The sequence below is a fragment of the Trachurus trachurus genome, assembly GCF_905171665.1.
Source record: "Trachurus trachurus genome assembly, chromosome: 18".
In the NCBI taxonomy this organism is placed as follows: Eukaryota; Metazoa; Chordata; class Actinopteri; order Carangiformes; family Carangidae; genus Trachurus; species Trachurus trachurus.
This window is the reverse complement of record NC_139909.1, coordinates 29,002,915-29,027,004: the sequence shown is the minus strand read 5'-3', so window position 1 is coordinate 29,027,004 and position 24,090 is coordinate 29,002,915. Positions and strand designations below refer to the sequence as shown.

Sequence of the window (24,090 nt, the reverse complement as noted above, 5' to 3'; positions counted from 1 at the left end):
AAAGGCTTCATTGATCACGGTGTCAAGGCGAACCTTCAGATGTCCAGCAATGTGTTCAACAATAATTCATCATCCCTTTTATCTACATTTGCACGTTTGCTTGAAGACCAAAGGCTGCGAGGAATTTCTATCACACTGATCACTAATCACACACAGAGTCAATTCCGACAGATACCAGAAGGGAGATCAGTATTCATAACGCTCCGAATAAAACACTGCAGCTCACATCAGTGTTGAACAATACTGAAAGTGTTGTATTTCATTATATTTATATTAAATTATATATTTATATATACTGTAATATTATTAATGTGAATGGTGAAAGCATTCACACTATTGTTCTTCCTCTCCGCCATTTTGTTTATACTTATAAGAATAACTATTGTTTTTCTGTTCGGCCATTTTGTTTATACTTATTATTCTTACAACTTCCGCCTTTTTTTGACATTCAACTAGTCCTTCATACTTTGTGCTATTTCAACAATTCTCACATCAAAACGTTCAGCCTTTTCGGGACATGGTTGTATGACTTTTCTCTTTTCAACTATTCATACTTTTTGCAATATTCAACTATTTCAGATTTTTTTCTCCCATAGAGAATGCATTGGAACAGTCTTGAAACTCTTCAAATCTTCTTACTTCTTTCAGCCCCTAAAGCTTCAGCATACTTTCTGCTAGAGACTTTACGTTTTAAGTGTTCCTCTATGACTCAGCTTATTGATATCTTCAACAGTTTCTGATATTTGGCAGTTTTAAAATCATTAAAATTTCTGACAAAATTCAAATTTATAATGAGTGTGTATTGCGCGGAATGTTCAGGGTTAGAGTGGGTGACATCATCAGCTAGAGTGAGAGAGGTTCAAAAAATCCTCTGACACTTTGCTCTCTAACCTGTCACCACAACCACAAATTACACTCTACACACATTGTTTTCTCCACTTTTGTGTGGATGCGCGCACTCCTCTCCCACACACACAAACACATACAGGTAACTTCATGTGATTAAAGAGATACACACACACACAGACACACACAAACACCAGTACACAGGTGACTTAATGTGGTTACAGCTCCTCCATATCAGAGCTCAGTGAAAGATGATCATGTGTCTGTCTGATCAGCTCTGTCTTGAACTTGAGATCGTGGGTTTGATTCCCATGTTGACAGAGATGGTCTGCCCGGCAGTAGCCCCCCCGTGGGGGGGGGGGGGGGGGTTTCTAGTTATTATATACTGTATACAACACTATCTGTTTGCATTTAATGTCAACCACTTTCATCCCTTAGTTGTTAGCAAACACAAGTAAACACACACACACATACATACTGTATATATGCACATCAAGGGATTTGCTGAAGGCGCCACTGTTCTTTACATTCAACACTAAGCCTGTGCAGAGATAGAGAAAGTCAAATAAACAAACAGTAGCTGTGACCTTGGCTGGATGCGGGTTCATCTGTCTGGCAGAAGGAATGCAACGGGAGCGAGACCTAAATTTGAGATCAATACGTGAAATAACACATCTTCTCTTCGCTGGGTGTTCATCAAGGAGATCTAAGAGGCTGTAAGTCCTGGATGACAAAACGCCGCACAATTTTCCCCCCTCACATTGGTGGTACGTGCTCATAAATCATTTTCAAATGGTTCTGAAGGTGGCACAGTCTGCGAGGCGCTTATCTGACCCACATCGCTACTTGCGCTTATTCCCACAGCACGACTTCATTCATAATGCTGCGAATCACAACGAGAGCAGACAGACACAATATATATATGGCTCCGACAGTCCAGTTAGATATTTTCAGGAGATGATATTCATGATGTTGTTTTTTGAGCTTGTGGAAAAAGAGCGGAATACTGTAAACCAGCAAATTCAGGATTTTTTTTTTTTTTTTACTAAACTTGTGCTTTGGTTTACGGAGAGCCACATCTTACATACCAAAACCTGCCACTGTTTGTGTCTGTTTTAAAACATCCTGTCGATAAAGGCTGTGTACATGACACAGCTGGTACCTGGCCACACCGCAACACCTATAGTTTTATCCTGGAAAATCTATCCAAGCCTGTGGTTATCTCTGAGTGGCACGTGGTGGAGGTATTGACTCAGACATCGCTCCGAGCACACAAGGTAGGCTGGGATTGATGCAGTCCGCGGGGAGCTGGACAGTCCTGAGGGGAAACAAATCTCCCATTGGTCTCAAGACAAAACTGGGTCACAGAGTCTCTAAAAGTGCAGCTCTGCTCTCTCTCCATCACTTTTTCTATTTCCTCTCTTGGAAAAAAAATGGTGCTATGCCCAAAAGGGATCTAGAGTCACCCTGTGCATGAAAACAGAGAGCAGATTGAAGCCTCTAGCTTTACATTGGTGCGATGTTGTTTAACTAATGTCACTGCCAGGGAGTCGAAAAATGATAAGATGAGGTTTTTGAAACAGGAGAAGGTTGTTGTGTGCAGGATCTACCATCTCTGCCCAACTGGGCCACATCAGGGCACCATGGTATCTATGTTAGCTATTTTTTGAAGAGTCTGTTCCTGAGAGATTGCTGCTCCTAACATGGGACACATGGAGACCTGGAGAGTTGTAACGTTCCTTGATTGATGTTGGCCCATCAGGTTTTCTTATCAGCAGTGACATCAAGTCAGATTAGCTGAATTATCTTGGACCTGTGTCCCTGTCGAGCCTCAGACAAACACAATCTCTGTCTCTAATGCCTTGGACAAGAGGAGCGCACAGTAAATCCATCCCTTTACACCGCCCGTGGGCAACAAGCTGTCCATTCAATTATCACCAGTGGCGCCGTTTTTTATGAGTAATATGCTGCGCTAACACTGTATCAATAAATAAAGTGAACAACAAAACGGCAACCGTGACTTTTCTTTGAGGGGAGAGACGCACCAGCTGAAAATACAAATTAATAATGAACCCCAGTGATAATGAAATCAGGATGCAAATGAGGCAGCCCTCGTTAGGAGACGAAAAACATCCCATGCCATCGCCGAGTGGCGCCAGAGGAGACATCACGTCGGGGCGGGCGTGTCGGAGGGGACAGAGAGTGCGGAGACGTCTCGCAGACAACATTTACGCTCCGTCTGAAGTGTGGGATCAGAGCTGTGGGAGACATTCTGGTGAAGCATCAGATGTGTAAGCAGCTTGTCAGTGAGTGAAGTGCTGTGGTGTCTGTTAACAAGTAATGACTGATCAGTGCCACACTAAAAATATCAAGTGGAAAAACAAAAAAAATCATGTGTGGGTGATATATGCTAATTGTGCAAATAACAATAAGGGTCTACAAATCAGATTAGACATATTTAGTTCAGACGGCAAATGAAAAAAAGATATCAAGAGAAGTGGAACATTTTTATCCCAATTATCACCACCTGTAAGGAACTGAGACTCTGGGCTTTCACAGAAATTAACAGTCAGAGTAGACTAATTTCTCCTCCGTTAATGAAATGTGATTTCAATTACTTTAAAAGCTAAAATGACTGACATGTCAACACCCCCTTCCTCTTCCTCTCCCCTACTCTTTCCTCTCCAAACTGAGTTCTCAAGTTTCTTATTTAGCTCTTTTTCTGGGTGTCTTTGTCTTTGGATCCCCTGGAGACGCAGGCAGCTCGCAGTTAAAATGAACACTCGCTGAAAGATGGATGAGGAGAAGTTCTCCGAAGACCCAATTCTCACCGAACGATTAAACATTAAGAAGAAAAGAGGAAATAATTCCTTTGAAAAATCCTTGGGAGGATAAAGGAAATGTATTAGAAGTTATACCAGGTGGGTACACACTCCACCCACACGCATATGAAAGCCTTTGCTTTGATAACACAGAGCGCTTATCTATGATTCAAGTCAATTAGCCATCCACTGCTATAGCTTCCAAATATAACTTTTATGCAGCTACGGGGGGCTTAATGTCGATGCTGCTGCTTCACAGACACTGTCTTCTGTGGCCATAAAGTTGTGCAAATAATAAATATAGACATAGTTACAGTATATACAGAACGTGTCTCTCTTCTTTTTCCGCCCACCCCAGAGGATAAATGTGTGTTTGTTTGTGGCTGCCACTTACATCATCGTCAAAGAGCTCCATAACAAAGGTGGCCACGCTGCCGTTAATACCGATAAAGAGGTTGATGCAGGTCAGCACCACGTAGGCCGTGCTGGGAACGCTGAAGATGAAGGAGGCAGGGTACATCATGGGGGTGATGGACCACCTACGGAGAACAACACACTGTTACACAGACAAACACGGTAAGAGAAGTCTCTGACCTGATTCAAAGGAAACTAAGAAAGAAAGTTAAAATGACAAAGCTGATCTGCACTGCGGTGGCTCAGTCATTGAACTCACCATTAGGGGTTATTGTGTCAGGATAAACCATACATTATGTCACCAGTTACTGAACCCAGGCCATTTTCGACTCATAAATAAAGATTACTAGGTCATCTGTGGCGTTCCGGCGTTCCATCGGCCTCCGCTGATCATTTACATGTCCACAACGGGGAACCGTAAAAAGCACTGCTGCACGATGAAGGCCGCCCACGCTCAGACTGCAGCTGAAGTGTAGCAGCGCCCTACCGTTGTCGTGGTGCATATACTGTTGCATCCACTTCCCTTCATTTATTTGACAGAGACTTCCTCCGCAGATTAAGACTTTCCATGCAAAAGATACGATGACTGTATAAAATATGATGCACTGGTACAGATTAAACTGCTGGCTATAAAACAAGCTCCATCGAGAGCAACTCGAACAGTAAAATGCTGCCTCCTCATTAGTTCATCAGTAATAGCATAATAACTCAATGACAGGCCAATCATATATAGGCTAATACACTCACAGGGACCATTTTTTCCTTGAATTATGAGTAGCCTACTTTTATTTTTGATACTTGACGATATTTCCATTGCCGAATTTATACTTGTAATGGAGTATTTTATGTTTCAGTCTTATTACTTTCAGGAAAGACAGTGACATAACTGGCTGCAACTTTAATCTGGAAGATGGGTACTTATTTTTATGTCCATGGGTGGTTTTAGGTTGGTATACTAAAGGCCCCCGCTCGGACTCCATGGTGAGTAAACTCTGTGTATACGCACCGCTACGCCTCTGAAGTCAAGTGTTGCAATCATTAGAGCAGAGGATATTAGAAAACTGAGAGGAAGATTGTGTAAATGAAGTTTTTATCAGTGAGTTTGATCTGAACTCCAGAAACGTAATGGACTAATTTGGGCTAATTTGCAGGTCTATTTAAAAAGGTCAGGCGGAAAATCACTGACTTCACTTCTGCATTGTGACTTCGCTTGGCTTTTTTTTTTTTGACAGTGTGACAGATCTACACATGTTCACACTGTGTTGTGTCAAAGTGGCTTCCTGTTGGGAACACAGACGGATGATGATGCAACCGCATGTACAGAGTTCTGATGCTGTGAACACCACAAAGGCACAGTGCCTACTTATTTCTAGAAGTTACACAAAATTGTGCGCACCGAACTACATTCAGTATAATCTAGTAGTATGTATCTAGATTGTATAGTCAAGTCTGTCGTCATAACAACAGATTATGTAGAATACATTCAGTCAACCTAAAACTTAGTTAGCCATCGTGCCTGGAAAAGTGCTGTGAATTATTTAACAGTGATGATTTTCATCTGTTTTGCTCCCTAAATATCTAAAGAGCTTCAAATAATACAGGTGCATTTTAATCAATTAGAATACCATGGAAAAGTTTATTTATGTCAGTAATTCAATACAAAAAGTTAAACTAATACATTACATATATTTTAACCCTCTACACGCATCTCTTATTCATATATTTATTTCTTTTTATTCTGTGTTTTAATACACTATGTGTTTTTATGTCTTCATGTATTTTTACTCAGTGTTTGTGATCTGTGTTGTTGTCTGTATTGTCTTGCTGCTCCTCTGTGACATTTTTAAATTTCCCCTCGGGGATTAAATAAAGTATTTCTAATTCTAATATAGATCCATTTTGAATGAAACATTTTGTGTCTTGATTTATTTAATTTATTTTAATAGTAATGATTGTGGCTTACATTTAATGAATACCTAAAATTCAGTATCTCAAAAAAATTGAATATTACAAAAGACAAATTAAAAAGGGCATTTTTAATATCCTAACCCATGTATATGCACTCTTCCATAATTTATTGAGATGCACCTTTATAATTAAACATAAGCAGCACTGACAGCCAAGTCAAGCCAAATGTGTCGTAAAGCTCAGTCCAAACTCCAGCCACAAAATTAGACTCTGTTATCTCTTCTCGACTGATTAAAACAGTTAAACTTTTATGGGCAAATTTAAGGTGATTATGCACAGTATCGACATTTTTAATGAACTTACCCATACAGGACGAGCAGCAGAATCAGAGCAGGCAGGTTGGGAGGGGAAACGTAGGCTTTTTGTTGGAAGCAGAGGAAGATCACAATCACAATCAAGCAGGGGATGATGTAGTTACACTGTCAAAACAAACACAATAACATACAGTAAGTCTCTTCCAGAAGCAGCAGCCTGTGCATCGAGAAACCGATCTCCAGGGTATTTGTGGGTAACACTTTATTTTAAGGGGTCCTTGTTCCTGTGTATCTACCTAATTAATTACAGTGTAATTACCTATGTAACCGTATTTAATAACATGTACTTACATTGTAATTACATAGTGTATTTTGGTGTACAGGTCCTTGTTACACTTGTAATAAGAAATGCCAAAGTGGCCTCTCTCTTTGCACAAGCATTTCTTATTACAAGTGTAACAAGGACCTGTAAGTACAGTACACCAAAATACACTATGTATTTACAATGTAAGTACATGTTATTAAATACGGTTACATAGTTAATTACACTGTAATTAATTAGGTAGATACACAGGAACAAGGACCCCTTAAAATAAAGTGTTACCCATTTGTGAATACAAAACCTTAAAGGGATAGTTCACTCAAAATTGAAATTTCACTCATTATCTACTCACCCTCATGTGGACTAAGGGCTGGGAGAAGTTTCAGAGTCCTCCGTGCCTTCTCTGAGTTACAGTGGGGCTCCGTGCAGCACTGCATGTCCATATGACGGTAGCAAACGGGGCTCACTTTTCTTCGTCCAAAAAGACACCAAAAACCATCCAAATACCTCCATACTGCTCGCCTGTAATGTCCCTCTTGTATTGAAGCCCCGACATGAGAAATTGTTCCAAAAAAATTAAATAAGTCTATATTTTAAGCTTGTTTGTAGCAGAAGCTCCCAGTGTCTCAGTTCACTGCTTTGCCTGTGTCTGTGCAAATCTCGTGCAATTTGCATTGACGCCCAGTTCACGGCTCCGCAAATTGCGCGAGATTCCGGCAGAGCAACACTGGGAGCTTCCACTACAAACAAGCTTAAAATATACACAGGCATGCAAACTGGTCAGGGGTGAAAAAGGTGACAAGGGTACGCGGACGTGCGCGCGCGCGGAAAAGTGAATTTCGTAGTTTGTGTTATAAGTGCAACCAGAGGCATTTTGAATTAATAAATAAACTACAAAATAACTTACCATATACAAACATTTATTGGTAAACAATAGAAAAAAAACTTCATAAGGATCAACAGTAGGACTATTTACAGTTCAACATCATAAAAAAGTTCTTTTTTTTTTTCTTTTTGGCCTGCACAAGGACAAGACACATAGAGTTGCAAATTATACAAAATATAAATCATAACATAAAATAAAATTCACTCAAGCGGTAATTTTTATCGATCGATCAGCTGTGTTTACACAGAGCGTGTCGCACTCTAACCGCTGCTGTTTAGGTGGAGTGGGTGCTTGCGTGTAGCGTGTGCTCGCTGTGACTCTGGAGCTGTGTCCCAGCTGCAGCCTGAACTGACACACAGCTTCGGACTCGGATGCTGCGTTAGTTAATGTTACCTTAGCTCGCCGTCATGCCGTGCTCTGACCTGTCTCGTCCTCTTCATGGAGCGTGTTTGATTACATGTAGGACGCTAGAGGGCACCGAGTGCTTTGTTGTGCTCTGTCTTTCAATTCAATGAAACTTTATTGATCGCTAAAATGTTATGGGAACTGTGTGCCGTTGTAAAACCTCACCAGAGGGAACGGAAAAGAACGGAGTAACGCAGCGTTCGGTAACGGAAACGGAGTTACTGATTTTAAAAAAGCAACGCGTTACGTTATTAGTTACTGAAAAAAGGTAACCCAACACTGATCATCAGTCAAATTTTAGCATTTTAGCTTCAGAAGAAACTGTTGATATTAATTCTGACCTTGCCGCAATTTCCACCGAGTGGGAGATACGAGGCGGGGGGAGGGAGGGAGAGAAGGGTTCGCCCTCCTCACTTCTGATTGGTGATGGGGCTTCTCTCACACGCCACTCTTGTCAGTCATTTGTTGTCACGAGAAGAGAGTGGCGGCAAATAAATCTGTGGTCCGGGTCTTGTGTTGTTTTGAGGTACACAGTCCCACTCGCTAGTTGACATGCTCGGCTCGGCTCGGCTCGGCTCGGCCCGAGACCCCCCCCCCCCCCCCATCAAATTTTTTCTCCTCGGATCTACGCGATTCAGAAGAATGACCCATTTCGATTTCAAAACGGCGAATTTCGCCGAAAGGTGGCAAGTTTGCATGCCTGTATACAGACGAGCACTATGGAGGTATTTGGATAAGAAAAGTGAGCTCCATTCTCAACCGTCATATGGACATGCAGTGCTGCACGGAGCCCCGCTGTAACTCAGAGAAGCCACGGAGGACTCTGAAACTTCTCCCAGCCCTTAGTCCACATGAGGGTGAGTAGATAATGAGTGAAATTTCTATTTTGAGTGAACTATCCCTTTAAGGATGTGCAATTATGACATCTGTCAATGACTTTTTAATTAGCATTCAAATGTAGCTTTCTTTGTTTTCTGATTAATTCAGTGAACAACAGACTCAGACAGACACTCTCATTTTTGAGGCAAGTGAAGGCTCAGTGAAACAATGAACTAAACAAGGGTCACAAACTCTTATAATTGTTTTCAACTAAGACTCCAATGTTTTTAATATTTCTTTAAATCTATTCAGAATCCAAATAAGATAAAAGAGCTGGACTAAAAGAAGAGATGATGTCACTATAATACATTCAACTTTGGATTGATAATCTCTTTGTCAGCAGAGCTCCACAGGTAGATAAGGATCTAGTACAGGGGAACGTAAACAGAATGTAGCAAGATACTAGGATTTATTTACAGATCCCAGAGAAAGTTTGCAGCTAAATATTAAAGAGCTTTCAATCTGGATTTTCTGCATTATACCTTTTGTTGATGGAGCATGCATGCTAATACAAAGAGCTCCGGGCTAGAATCATTAGATTGGCTCCTTAGGTGCATTTGTCTTCAACTCAGACAGCATTTATCCATCGTAATGATGAGCGCCCTGACGCCATTTCTTTACCAAAGATAACTGATAAAGTGTTGACTTCCATTATGCCTCAGGGGGAAACTGCTGGAAAGCCTGTTGAGCGTAACCAGCAGGGGTAGCCGCTGTCGATAATTACGCCTCAGCCAATAACTGTTGCTCAGGCGAAGCTTTTCCCAGAAGCCAGTGGTGTCAAAGCTACATTATCAATAACAAATACAACAGTTGGATCTTTTTAAAAAAAATAGAATATAGCCGTAGGTGGAGAACAATAACAACAACAAAAAAACACAACTTCAGTAAAGCAGAAAATAATCAAACTAGGGTAAAATGAGGCCTGTGGCGCTGAAGCCTGCCTTCATTTTCCACTTCCCAGAATTTCTTTATCAGGTGATAAAAGTGAAGAACTGAGGTGTATCTCAAGAAGCATCGGTAATGAGCTGATGCAGCAACCTGTCAAAACAGGTACTTACCATGTCCCAGGCAAAATTGGCCAACCAGTACACGGCTGGGTTTACTCCACTGACAAATTGCAGATGCTTGGCTTTGTTCACGCGCTCTTGGATGAGGAAGAGGACAAAGCTGGCAGGGATGAAGGACATGGCGAAGATAACGCAGATGGACACCACCACATCAGTGGAGGTTGTGGCCCTGTGTGATTGAATAGAGCACAGCAAACAGGAAGTTGACGGCAGAGCTATTACTGTGTACAGGGAGGATGAAAAAAGAAGACACCAAAATAGATACTGAGATTAAACTTTGTCCCGAGCACATTTGTAAATGTTTTATGTCTGAGAAGACGATCCGAGGATGTATGCTGATTCAGAAATATCCTCTCAGCAAATCAAGGCCACAAAAAAACTAAAACTACAGTAACTTTATTTATAATTTTCTATTACCACTGAGCTTTAACATGCTTAAATCTTAGGGTACTGGAAGGTGAATTGAAATATGCGATATACGTATCCAATACAGACCTTTAGCTACAAAATTGATTCAACTTTTAGGGGACACTGGCTGAGTTGATTTTCCATTTCAGTGGGCACAAGTCATCACTATATCGCACGGCATTCACACTGACCTCATTTGCCAACATTCACAAAACCAAAAATATTAACAATGGCCACGCTGACACCAGTGGGAGTGAAGGAAAAGGTATCGCAGCACTGCACTGTGGCCCAAAGTGTATTCAAGGTTGTCACAAACAAAAACAAACGGCTGACATCCTCCTCACCAGGAAATGAGCCAGTCACACTTCAGAGAGTTGAAGTAACATTTGGCTCATTTCCTGTAATGCAATAAATACATTATATTTCCGCAATGTTGGGATACATTTAAACTTGTTTTCTTAACACCTGCAGAAATAATCTATATTACTAATGTTCAGTATTGATGATTTAATTAGACAAGCAGTTGCATGAATTACAAAGAAGCACTGACAAAGGTGTTTGGGTATAATGAACAAGCTTTTAAAGATCATGATTGGCCAATTCCTGCTGGTCTCTTGGCAACCCATTGAACAGAGGAGGGACTATGACATGTAGTAGTCTTCTTCATTTCATTTCTTCATTTCTTTATTTATTGAATTGGGACAGTGCACATTCATCAACAGTGACGCATTAAGCATCAGTGTAAATGTGCCGGACTTAGCACAACTGTTACATTTCAGCCGCAGTCCCAAGGCTGAAACTAACAAATTCATCCTCCAAGACGCTGACCTTCATTCCACTGTTACATGTTTTCATTCACTTAATCCTACCTTTGAAAATGTCCTTCGTTGTGTCTGCTCAGTTAGCATTGGATAAAACTGTTGTGTATTATTTTAACCCCCACTGCCGTCCTCGCCCTCACCCTCAGCCCCCCCCCCCACACACACACACACACACTTTCGATAATCTCTCACACGACATCCTACGGTGAAATTAGCATATTAAATAAGATACCCTGTGCAGCTGCATGGCCGTATTTATCATCTCCAACCAGATGCAATTAGAACATAAATATGAAATCATTTAGCTCGGTGGGTGCCGTGCCCACATTTCAACAGGTTTCAAGGGCTGTGTGCTCCGGTTGGGTGGGGAGATAATGTACTGGAAGGGACGAAGCTGTGAATGATCTAACCCTGAAACGCTTGACGCTGGCTAATTGCTGTGAAGAAGAGGACAAGCAATCTGCTAATTAACTAATAATGGAAGAGCAAGAAGGATGAGCTGTGGGAGTAAAGTTTGACAGTATGGATTGCTTTCTGCTAGTTTTTTCAAAACACAGGAGCAGCAGGGCATGGTCTTAAATGTTAATGTCTAAGGAGCACTAATTTACAAACCTGAAGCCCCAGGCATAACACTCAGGCCTATATTTGTATTACAGAGCATTATGTAAATAATGTAAAGAACAGCTTTTGACAGTAGCAAATTTGGCAGCTTAACCATATGACGTTTTTGAATGGGATGAATTTTTTTTGTGCAGATATCATGCACAAATCAAATTACAGATCAAATTCAACAAGGCGGGAACAAGCAACGTTTATGTCCTGGTGCCAAATTAATATTCCTCAGCAAATGAAGAACTGACACATTGCTGAAAAGTGACGCTTCAAACAGGAAGGAGCCCTATTTTCACAGAGGACGCGCAGAGACCACGCACGAGTCAGGTGGTAATTTTGATGGACTTCGGCATCGACTTCTTGTTCCACCTGCATCCTCTCCACGGTTTTGTGGTTCGTGACATCACTTGCATTGGAATTGGCCGTGAAGCGCACTAGAAGGGAGTGTCACTTCAAATTAGATGCTGCAGTGCAATTTTGGTGCCCAAAATCTGGTGAGGGAAAAGGCCATTAGCGATGAATTATTATCGATGTAACAGCTCTAGCAATTGTCTCTCCATGATATTAAGGGGGTGTCAATGAGAAATAGAAATTCATTTTTAAAGCTGCGGTGCCTTGAATTTTCGATTGCTTTTAAAGGGATGGGGAGACTTTTTCTTTCTGCTTTTGGTGGCTCTCTTAGCTTGCTGCAATTCAGGGGCCATACAGACAAAAACACCACTATTCACAAACTTCTCTTGGGCTGTCATAAAGTAAATTATAGTACAGTTCACCAGCAGAAAGTGAGAGAGGCCTGTAGAGACCAAAAAAAAAAGATGGGGATTTTTTACCTGAAATGGATCTTTTGACTTGGCCTGACAGTAAAAGCACAGGTGCTACTAATAGCGTCTACAATGGCTCAGTTTCATTTAAAGCAGAAGTGAGTGATATATTTGTGTTAATATAAGTCTTAAATAGTTATATCTTCCGACAGCAATCACTTACATAGAGTGTTTGGACTGAAACACGGGTCTCTCAGTCCCTCTGCTCTGCTCTGAGCCGAAGAGAAAACATTTATCGTATCCTACAGTTTTTATCCAATGAGGAGAGAGAACGGCATGCAGGGCTGTGTGTGCAGCCAAGGAACGCCGTGAATGTGGTGACGTAGCGACGAGGACTGTTATGGTGCGTTCAAGGAAACTCGTATTTTTCCGACCGTGAAGTGGTACCAGTTCGATCTGGTACGAGTTCACCGGTCGGAAGTTACGAGTGGCCGTTATAGTGACTTTCACCGGTAAAACAGGTCGGAAAAACACGAGTGGGTTGCCTGGAACGCTACAAAGTCGTAAGTTGTGACTTGAAGCTGTAATTTACGATTTCAAAAGCCTGCCTGGAACGCAGCATTAGCGAAAACGACCGGATCACTCACTTCTGCTTTAACATTAGGTGTGCCAATGCCAGCTTGCACAACAACGTGACCCTGAAGCTGCATTCAAATGGAATGTAGCCACGATGATTTAAAGGTCCCATATTATGCTGTTTTTCAACCATTTCACATGGGTCTCAGTTGTCCAACCATATTGTATTTGTAGTGTATTGTCCCCAAATCAATCTGCAGCTCTACATCTCAGCAATCTAAAAGTGTCTCTCCAGAGCTCTGCTGAGAATGAGCTGTTTCTGTGTTGACATCCTGTTGACATTGGGGATGGGGTCGGGCATTGATTTCCGAATGATCAAATAGATGCTCAGTCAAAAAAAAAAAAAAAAGTTTCTGAGACTCTCATCTTGTCTGAAAAAATGTAAATGTTCCCTTTTTACTGTGGCAGAAGAAGGAGAAACATGGAGAGACTCCTACAACCATCAGAAAGTTCTGTGTGAAAAAAACAAGTGAAACTGAGCAGCACAAACTGCACGGTGCGTCTGATGAGAAGCTACCGGAGAATATTGAGGTGGTTTTACGCCGGGAGAGGAGACTTCCTTGTTCAGATTGCTGCTGATGCTCTCATTACGTGATGAGGACCGCTGATGAGAAGCGCTACCGTTCCAGTATTCTCCGGTACCGATTCTCGTTATGATCCGCGATTTCATTTTTAAATGACGGGCGGCTGTTTTTCAGTCAATGATTCAAAACGATCATCTGGCGGCTGCGTACCGCTCCTCCCGTATCTACCGCTTCATGTCAAATGACGGACAGGGAGAGAGAGAGAGAGAGAGAGAGTTTGTGTAGAGGGGGGGGGGGGGGGGGACTGTCGCTGTTCCGGAAATGCCTCAGTGGGCGGAGCTCAGGTTTTTCCAGACTGGCCCAGGGGGAGTATAAGGAAGTACCGGGAGGTGGAGTCACCTGAGTTCAGCGCATCCTGACGTCAAGTCTGCCAGCACTTTCAATTCGCCCGTTTGGAGACACAATCTCAAAAAAGTGTAAGAATCAATTAAGGGAGTGAACAGACTTTTTTCACCTCCAGGCGTCATAGAAAGACCACGGGAACACATAGAACCACTACAAAACCTGTAGAAAGTGGATTTAGCATAATATGGGCCCTTTAAGAGATAGTTGAGGTCATTTGAGGTTGGGGCTGTGTGAGGTATTCATGCATAGGCAGTGTTTTACCTGCACAGAGTCATGTCCTGCTGGTCACAGGGCCAGCAAGAAAAAAACTAACTTATTTCAGATACTTTTAAAAAGGAACTATACAAGATTTTTACCTTAACTATGCTACAATTTTACTTTAATTAAACAGCTTCAGAGGTTAAAAAAAATGACTTGTAACTTGTTAAAGGGAGAATGGAGGCTCTCTGCCTTCCATAGCGTCTCTTTGCAAGATCAAAGCCTCTGATCCAGTGTCCAAGCTCTCGTCCCATAACCCATAATCTCTTGTTTATGACAGATAAGACTACACAAATATACACATCATATGATGTGTATATTTGTGTAGTCTTAATATATATTATATATATATATATATATATATATATATATATATATATATATATATATATATATATATATATATATATGGTATTTAATGTTATGTACCACTCTGTTGATTGATTTCTTGCTGGCTTTGTTGTAATCACATGCACATGGCCAAGAGTAGGGTTAGCAAAACAGCAGAAAAACGACCAAACTTCCATAGTTCCCCTTTAAAAGACGGCCACCAAAACAATCCAATATCTGTCGAAATGTAAGCTTCATTCAGAATATTTTCAGTGCTTTATCTTCCAATCAAAACAAACTGAGGTTTGGCTGCTGACCTGCAGCTGTGGTGGAACATTGGAGTGCAGTAGTTCAGCTGTTGAGAAAAACGTAGTAAAGGAAAGTGCTGTTTTCATCACCTCTACAAGAAAATACAGGTCACTGTATTGTCCACTTGCTCAGAGGAAAACCTCTCGTCTTTGTCAATGCAATAATGGCAGAAGCAAGACTAGTAAGTAAACAGCTGTAAATACCAATGTTGGTAATGTAAAAAAAATACAAACAGCTTACTACAGTGAAACTATGAACTAAAAAACTCTGCAGAGCTGAGGCGAGCCATGGAGTCTGGTGATCAGTCTTTGCAGGTTTGTCAGTACCGACAGCACCTTTCACTTTACACATCGTAATTTGATCTATTGTTCACATAAAAAGAATTAATAAGTGGAGCTTTAAGCAACCCGCTTCCATGGTGCTTAGTCATCTGCTCAAGTGGACTCTGCCATCTTCCCCCATTCTTGTCTGAAATCTGCACGCTTACCCAACAATGGAAGGATGGCCAGGCTAATCTGGAGATCCTAGTTCATAAATTTTAGTCACCGCACACTGCACAGAGAGGTGGAGAGGAAAAGAGGCTCATCCTGAATCCACGGTAGGAAGGCCGTCGTAATTATCTCCTGCAGTCCTCCTCTCTAACTCAGGACTGTCGTCAGCACCTGATCACTACATAAATACCTGACTGAGGAGTGGGCTAGAGCAGCACTGGGGTAAGGAATAAAACTGCTACTTGGTGGTGATTGGTGGCAGCCACTGAATTGCCTGTATAATGTCAGGATTTGTGATTATGGTGCTGTGGTGTGGTAATTTGTTGCAGTCAGGTTTAATCCCAACACTTTCCAAAGTGTTGATTATTTGAAGGATGCGGACGTGCAAATTAGAAAATATTTATTATCAATGATGTTGAAGAATACACAACAAAAACCGAAACCAGGTCCCAAAACAAAACAGTACAGAGCTGCAAGATCCATATGGTATGAGCCGCTATGTTGTGATTTAGCACGTCATTAATCTCTGATTCTCATGGGGAGCTGTCCCCTGGCTAACAGTGGGACAAGGCATGAGACAAAAAAATGGTATATCACTGTACGGATCTCCCGTGGGCCTCCAAATCTGTGCATACTCAAACAAATCCCTCATCTATCTATCCATCTTACACTTTCTATTGTACTGTCTCTTACTCATCTGTTCTCCCTTTGTCTGGGTTTTCTCCCCCCTCCATTGCTCTGTCTCTTTCTGCCCCCTCTCTCTCTCAATTCCCCAGTCACCGTCAGTCTCTCCTTTTTGCATCCCATGATGCATTGCTCGCAAATCAAAAAATTGTGTCGCCCAACAAGAGAAAAGATTGCACCATAGCAGCAATAAATTGGAATTCCAAGCAGGGAACTACAGGCATGGTTTGCAGAGGCTACAATACCTGTAAACACACTGTAAACACCAAAGATCACACCACAGTTTACATTCTCAATACATGTGTGCTATCAGGATTAAATCTGATATTTTTTATCTTGTACATACAGTGCTGTCAGTATTTTATGCCAACAAGCCCAGTCACACTGATAAATGTTCCCAAAAACTATATTTTACTTTCTTTTTTTTTTTAAGCATATTTTTTCCGCTTTTTCATGCCTTTATTTGACAGTACAGTCGTGAGAGACAGGAAATGGGGGGGAATGACACGCAGGAAAGGGCCATCCGGTGCAGGACTCGAACCGGGGCCGCCTGCACAAGGACTATAGCCTCAATACATGGGGCGCCTGCTTAACCCACTGCGCCACTTGGCGCCCCTATATTTTACATTTTAGACGTCATGTTCCTGCCCTGTTTTTCTGACCTACAAAAGCACAGAAATGTAATCATGACTACCAGCAAGGAATTTTCACCTTGTGCCTTCGCTCTACAAAGCTGGAATATAAACTTCCCTCATGCTGTCTAAATCAGATCTCCCCTTTAACCCTTGTTTTTGGTCTGATGACTCACATGGCCACATAGGAGAGCTGCGCCTTGGTGAGATTGAGTGGGTGATTGGACACGGAGATGCCGTAGCGGCGGGGCTGCTGCCCCGGCGGCAGCTTTCCCCTCAGGATGGCGTTGTTGGCCACACTGAGGAACGACACCACGCCGTGCCATGCCTGGTTGTAGAACCATACCTGCCGAGGTAAGAGACACGCATTAGCACAGAGAAACAGCGTGTAGGGGCTTTGTGCTTGCTTCAAATGTCTCCTAGCAACCACATCTGGCACCACCATGGAAGATTCATTTGGCTGTGGACAAACAATGGAGCGATGGAGAAAGACTTAACAGGAAGGTTGTGAAAAGAGCTAAGTGAGTCATGATGGGTTAAGCCTTAAGGTTAGTTTGAATTTGAATTTGTTTTCAAAATGGCGATGGATACATTTGATTTTTTTTTCAGTCCCAGTTGTGTTTTGACAGCAAGGTTGTTTGTTTTGAAGGACTGACTGTCACCAACATGGCCACCAGGAAGTAAATCAAAACTTATAAACTCTTGGCTTATCCACAATGAAAATTCATTGACTGTGTTTGGGATGTACAACAGATCTACTGTTGCACGGTCTCATAGATATTTTCCATTTAGTATTTATTTGTGTCTTCAGATGACTACAGAGATTTAGAACATTTTGTCCACTTAGTGCTAAATAGTCTCAGAAGAGAGGGGTCAAAACATTTCTGAAAACATTTTTGCAGGGCAAAATATTGTTCCATAAGAATAAGCAGCAGAGCTGACAAACATTTCATTTTAATAGATGATAAAGGCTTGCTATGACTGTCAAATCCCCATGTGCAGTGGCATACGAGCTGCTGAGACAATAAAAAAAGAAAAAGAAAAAAAAAACACTTTTTTTTTAATGTAAGTGATTCTCTGAGTCTGTGGCAGCTGGGGTGCAGAAGAAAAAGAATGGATGAAAGAGAGAGGGAGTGAGAGAGGACTCCCCGCTGATAGTGCAGCGTTAATTAAGAGTGGATGGTGTTTGAGTGTCAGCCCAACACAACACTGCATCACAGAGGAGGATATGGAGAAACTTGAGCAGACTCACAGATGTGCCGGCACACACACACACACACACATACACTTGTATCTCTCTGGCTGCTCACGTACACACAGACCCTCTTTCTTTCCTCCCTCTGTTCCTTCTGTATCTCTCACACACACATTGATTGACGAAAACTGATATTTCCCCTTATTATAATTGCTTCATCCTGTAATTTCTGCATCTGAAATACCACTTGATGTATTCAAGATCACAGTAAGGAGCACAGGCTTGTCTGCTTCGACTCTTACCATCCAACTGTTTGAGGGAGGAGGCACAGCTCTGATGAGATATTAACGTTCACTCTTATTTATTGCTGTCAGGGAGGCTCAAGGTTGTGCTTGCAGTCATTAAATTTAATAGAAAAATTGATATTAATTATTGACTTGCACATCCTTTTGTAATCTCTGCAACAAGTAGGAACATTATCTTTGCCTCAGACTCTTAGTGTCATGCCATATCCTGACTTAATAGCAGTTTAGTCATAATTCTAAGTGTCATTATTACCGTATCTACTTGTGACTCGATGGCAACACAATTTATAATTAAGTAAACTAAATGTTAAAAGGTGAGTTGTGCAGTTATGGGTGGGTGTCCCTGTTTCTCCCAGTCAACCACTATCCCTCTGCAAAAATCCAACCTGCTCTGAGATCATTAAAATGTCTTCTCATTGGATCTAATCTAACAGGAGAGCAGAGGGGCACCCAGCAATTAATAGCATACCTTTACGTTGTCCCTGGTTCCCAGCTTCTTCAGCAGCATCTCTGAGTTCTGTAAGATCTGATCAGTCACATTATCCTAAAAAAGATGAGGAAAACAAGAAAAAAAAAAACTGAGTAGGAGACTTAATTGGATGCACTTGGAAAACCACTACTGCTCTTTGAAATGCAAAACATAAGGCAGAGGGAGACAAGAATTAAGACTTCCGGACAGCATTTGGATGTGCTGAGCCACTTATTTCCCACAGATGTGAGGGAAAAGTGTGTCCCCTGTTATTTTGGATACTTTTTTTCCCCCTTCTTTGACGTTTCTGTTTTATTAAATAGTGTGAAATAATTAAAATCGCGAGAGCAGGGAAAGAACATGAAAAAAAAGAAGCACAAGTAACATAAATTGCCTAATTACCAAAAGTACCAATCGGTTTTTCAGCAACATGGCTGGACCGGAAGTCTCTGAGTGTGTTCATACACAGATTGAAATGGAAAATAACAGCATTAAAATAAAGAAAAAGTATTTTTCCGAGAGGGTCTGCTAGGTTTTGTGATGAGAATAAAAATGGTTGCGCTGGGCAGGTTGCATTAAAAATCTGCTCTACTCCTCTCATGTTTCATGTGAAATGAGCCATGGGATGAGGGCTTGAGATGACAGGCATGCGATTTCCAAAGTGTCATGTTGATACCATGCTTTTCAGCCCGGCCATATGAGCGCTGAGCACATTACATGTGTGATATAAATGCAAATGGACCTCCTGTTGGACCCTGCCTTCATCACAGGGCTATGGAGGGAGGAGAGGTCGGTGGTGGAAAAGTGCGGGTGACAACTGAGTGGAGGGTGGTGAGGGGAAGGGGAGAGGGGGAGTGGAGGAGCAGAAGAAATAAGAGGAGAAAAAAAGACATCCCAAGAATGCAAGAGCCTGCTCAGGTGCAAGCGCTCATCTGAACAGAAAGAGAAATAGACGCTACAAATCTCCAGCCCCCCCAAGACAGTTCCCTCAGGACACGGGAGGAGATCATAGTATGTAGCATGTCTGTTCTTACTTTCTTTCACAGAGCAAACCCTCCACCACATTGTGACAGTTTTGAGAAATTTGGGGGGGGGGGGATGTAGAAAGTATACCGAGCGTTCTCTTGCCCTGCCATAAGATACAGTATTCTCCTTCTGGCATAACAAAATGTTTACACATCATTTCAGTAGCGCAGCATGAACACTTCATCTCTTTTCATATCACAGTGTGAAAGAGGAGGGAGAAACAAACAAAAAAAAAAACGCCCCTATCTACACTGACAGGAGTATTTGTGTTAAATAACATACCCTCTGTTCCAAGTCATTACCTATTCATAAACCGGGCAGAAAACAAGACTCCTACTCTTGTCTGTAATGCTTCCTCTGGCGGAAGCGAGGGAATCTTTACCGTATATTTGTGTTTTTACCTCACTCCTGGTTTACATCATACCAAGCGGTGACAGGCCTTCCTGAGGATTAGTGGTGGCTGAAACGCCATGAGAAGAGGGCCAGCAGCTGCCTGGGTCTAATCCTTGACAAACGCCTTCCTGCTCAAGGACAATGACAAGGCTGGTTTGTCCGGGTGGAGCTGCCGCTGCCACGGCTAACGACACAGCAATAAAGCCACTCGACTGTGTGGTGACTTTTTTTTTTTGGGATAGTATTCCAAAGTGGCCCGCACAGTTCAGTAGCCATCCGGTCTGTGTGACAGTGTGTTAATATGTGTCTGCCTCTGTGTGAGTGTATTAACAATTTGCGGTAAGGAGTTCATGGTTTGTTAAAGCAAAGTGTTGTGAAGGTTAAAGAAACATTTCAGAGAACAGTACTGACATTAATACCATCTAACACCTGCTGCCATTGGAGATTCTTTTTTTTTTTTTTGCTTAATTCTACAGTTTCAAGCACATGGGCTTTCTTGTTCTCAGTGGTTCCATCACCTCTTGCTACACAGAACCGTATTTCTACCTGCCAGACGGAAAAAATGCAATTACACCGAAAAATTTCAAAGCCCACTTCCTCGTCTGCACAGGTGGCTCAAAGAGCAAAAAACACCCTACTTCCCGTTACCACCTCACATCACATTGCCTGCCGAGCAGCAGCAGAGAGCCAGACATTTCCCAAGGACAGTGTAGCACTTTAATAACAAGGAATAGAGAGCCAGGACAGCTAATGCCTGGCCATTAGAGTTACATCATCGCTGCTGCACGAATTAAAGTCACATTAGCGTCGAGATCCGGGAGACAGAGAAGGGAGCCAGGGTAGGGATGAGACCGGAGCTGCCTGAGGGCGAAGCAATGTGCTGATCTCAAAGCAGTTTGAACATCCAAAATTTGAAATGTTAATGAGACGCTGTGTGTATGCAAGAAAGAGGCGGGGAGGGAGGGACGGAGGATGGGAGAGAAACAAGGCGGAGAGAAGTAAGTTGGTATGAAGTCAGCATCAAGAGACGCTGTGCTCCAGTAAAAGTGTTCGAATGTGCAGTAAGTACATTGAACTGAGGCAGTTAAAGTGGAGAAAAGATTCTCAGCATTGTGAGCGTGACCATGTGTGTTCCCGTGCCATACAGACCCAGTTTCCTCCGTTTATTCAAAGCGATGCACAGAGACTCATGCACTGTTGCCATGGACACTCAACAAAATGGATTTGAAGAATCTAAACCTCCTCCTCTCCTTTGCCTTCATTCTTCTTCCTCAATTGTTCAAGATTTCAGCAGGGTCCAACAGTCCATTGCAAATAACATCACCTGTATCCAAGGTACAAAGCTGAGCGAACAAAGAGCGCTGTGGTCCAATTAGGAGTGGTGCACTCAAAAGATGACGGGCAAACTGCAGCCTTGACGGGAGAAAAGCAGTTTCTAAAGCAGCACCTTCAGTCACAAAAATACTATAGTGAACATTCAGTGTTGGACAAAGAATCACAACACAAAAAAATCTCAATACTGATAATAACTGATTTCTCTGATTTATGTTAAGTAATGCAGAGTAGAAAAACCCCAGGCCTGTTTGAGTTCAATTCTGACCTTCATGGATTTCCCTCGAAAATCAACAAATCCTGATGGCACAAATATGATACTATGGGTAATAAAATGTAAAATAATAATACAAAAAATACATTATAATACTATAGAATAAATACATAAATAATGAAAACGAGGCTCAGCGTATTAAAAGCTCTTCCCTGCAGTTCTCAAGTTCCCATAAAAGGCATTCACACTTCTATCTTTTGCCTCATTGTTGGCGTTCTAGCTTACAATTCTACTGCTGGTGGCTATAGATGAGGCTATACTCAGTCGCAGTCTTGCTTTCAGCTAAATGTTAACACATCTTAGTTTGAAGTGTAAGCATGGTACCATTGGCGTTGAACTTGAACTACTGCTATCGGTGGTGGGTCTAAACTGAAGGCCATCCTGGGTGACCCCCAACACCCAACACCCCCTACACAAGACTCACAGGTCAGAGGAGCAGCTGCAGCTACAGGCTCATCTCCCTGACCTGCACAACAGAAAGATTCAGAAAATCCTTCATTCCTGCTGCCATCAAAATGCACAATGCCTTTTGTTATGTTCTACACGTTTACTTATATCATTTTACATCATGTCATATCATTGTTATGTAAGCTGCTGGACGATCTGAATTTCTATTCTATTCTATTCTATTCTATTCTATTCTATTCTATGAAGGCATAAGTGGATTCAGACAATAGGGGTCAAGTTATTCAGAAAACGTGATTTAAGGGAGCAGTTTTTTAGGGCCCGAGCGGGACAGTGTCCCGTGAGGACACTATTGAAATTGTAATGTTTATTTTTAGGGCCCGAGCTGTGACTGCAAGTCGCCCAGCGAAAGCCCTATTGTAACTGCTCTGTTTCTTAGTAGGGCCCGAGCGACGACAAGCGTCGGCGAAGGCCCTATTGGAATTGCTCTGTTTATTAGGGCCCGAGCGGCGACAGCAAGTCGCCCAGCAAAAGCCCTATTGTAACTGCTCCGTTTCTTATTCTTTCTTTCTTTCAAAATTATACTCTCCCTTAAATCGCATTTTTGGAGGCTTCAACATGGCCCAAAATGCGTCAAATTTGGCATGCACATCAGGCCTCGCGAAAAATGTGATACTTAAAGTCGTTGGGAATGGGCGTGGTCAAATGGCTAAATAGCGCCCCCTAGAAAATTTCAAAACATCAGCCCCGCCTTTTCTTTTTTACCACTGCCTTACAGATAAACAAACACTAAGACTTTGGTTCTCTTTGTAAATGCCTCTGGGCAAGTGTACAGCTTTTGACCTTGCACTTGACTGTATGAATTTTCAACTCATGAAAGTTATTCAAATACCCATGTGCTATCAACAGGTTTGACTCTGTGAATGGCAATATTTGGTACGTACTTGAAATGGACTGAGGAGGTCTTTGAGGTCTCTGAAAGCAGCTTCGATTTCCCCTTCAGTCACACGGACTTGAGAGTTGACCCCTCCCACAGAGATCCCCCCGTACCTGAAGTTTAGAAAATAACAGCAAATAAGATGAACACCACAACACATTTTTACACACTCAAAGACACAAGATGCAAGACATAAAAAAAGAAGATTTAAAGTGAAAATACTGATGATACTTTCAAACTAATGCTCACAATTAATGTTTTTCCCACTGACACTTCACTGTGAATGCTTTCATACGGAAGCATATCAAATAGTGACCCAGTGGGATTTGTCAAAGCATGACAACTACATAACACGTTGAGATGGAAATGGCAGCACAGTGTGCATGACTTTGTCCCTTCATTCATACTGCTCCCTGCTGACCCCCTAAAAGTGGATGCAGCAACACCACAACAGCAGCACAAGGTAGTAATTTGGCTCTCTTTGTGACAACATGAAAACAAACAAAAAACAAGCACCTTAGAGGAAAGACACAGCAATGCGGTGAGGTACCCTGATTCACTTTTCCCTTGAATGATACACCACGTTCAAGAACATAAACTGACATGCCTTACCTTGTTTTACCAGAGTGTTCAAAAGTTTTGACCAAGAAGTCGCTCATGTTCCGCCCAGTTAAATTCAGCAGTGTGTCTGTGGTGTTCTGGATCCTCTGTTCCCAAGGAAAAGAAAGACAACAAAACATTTAAGTGACCTTTACCTTTTCTATAAACAGTTTATTTAATTACACCTCTGGGAGATATGTCAAAAAGTATTTTAGTCAGTCATATTTCCAGCCATACAATAGTACCAACTTTGGTATCCACTTTTGGTTTCTATCTGAAAATATGTCTCACTTCAGCAGCTACTGCTTAAGGGACTTAGTTTGCCAGATGATCTAACTTTGTCTGTTGCTGGTGCTGAGCAGGTGCAATGCAGCAGGTTTACAAACTAGAGGTGTGCACACACCCTCAAGGCAAAAATAG

General features: G+C 42.0%; 1 protein-coding gene across 5 annotated transcripts in view; it reads right to left on the bottom strand.

Moving 5' to 3' along the window:
* Positions 1 to 24,090, bottom strand: part of LOC311002053 (phospholipid-transporting ATPase ABCA1) — a 182,600-nt gene that overhangs the window by 43,357 nt on the left and 115,153 nt on the right. For 4 of the 5 annotated variants that reach the window (XM_083993263.1, XM_083993262.1, XM_083993264.1 and 1 more), the window contains 7 exons: positions 23,683 to 23,777; positions 23,078 to 23,183; positions 18,704 to 18,778; positions 16,911 to 17,080; positions 9,855 to 10,032; positions 6,354 to 6,469; positions 4,063 to 4,207 (listed from right to left, as the gene is read on the bottom strand). In XM_083993263.1, the coding sequence (XP_083849389.1) occupies positions 4,063 to 4,207; positions 6,354 to 6,469; positions 9,855 to 10,032; positions 16,911 to 17,080; positions 18,704 to 18,778; positions 23,078 to 23,183; positions 23,683 to 23,777 (885 nt within the window). Of the gene's footprint in view, positions 1 to 3,682; positions 4,208 to 6,353; positions 6,470 to 9,854; positions 10,033 to 16,910; positions 17,081 to 18,703; positions 18,779 to 23,077; positions 23,184 to 23,682; positions 23,778 to 24,090 lie in introns of those variants that run through there. The other variant, XM_083993266.1, reaches the window with a different exon arrangement.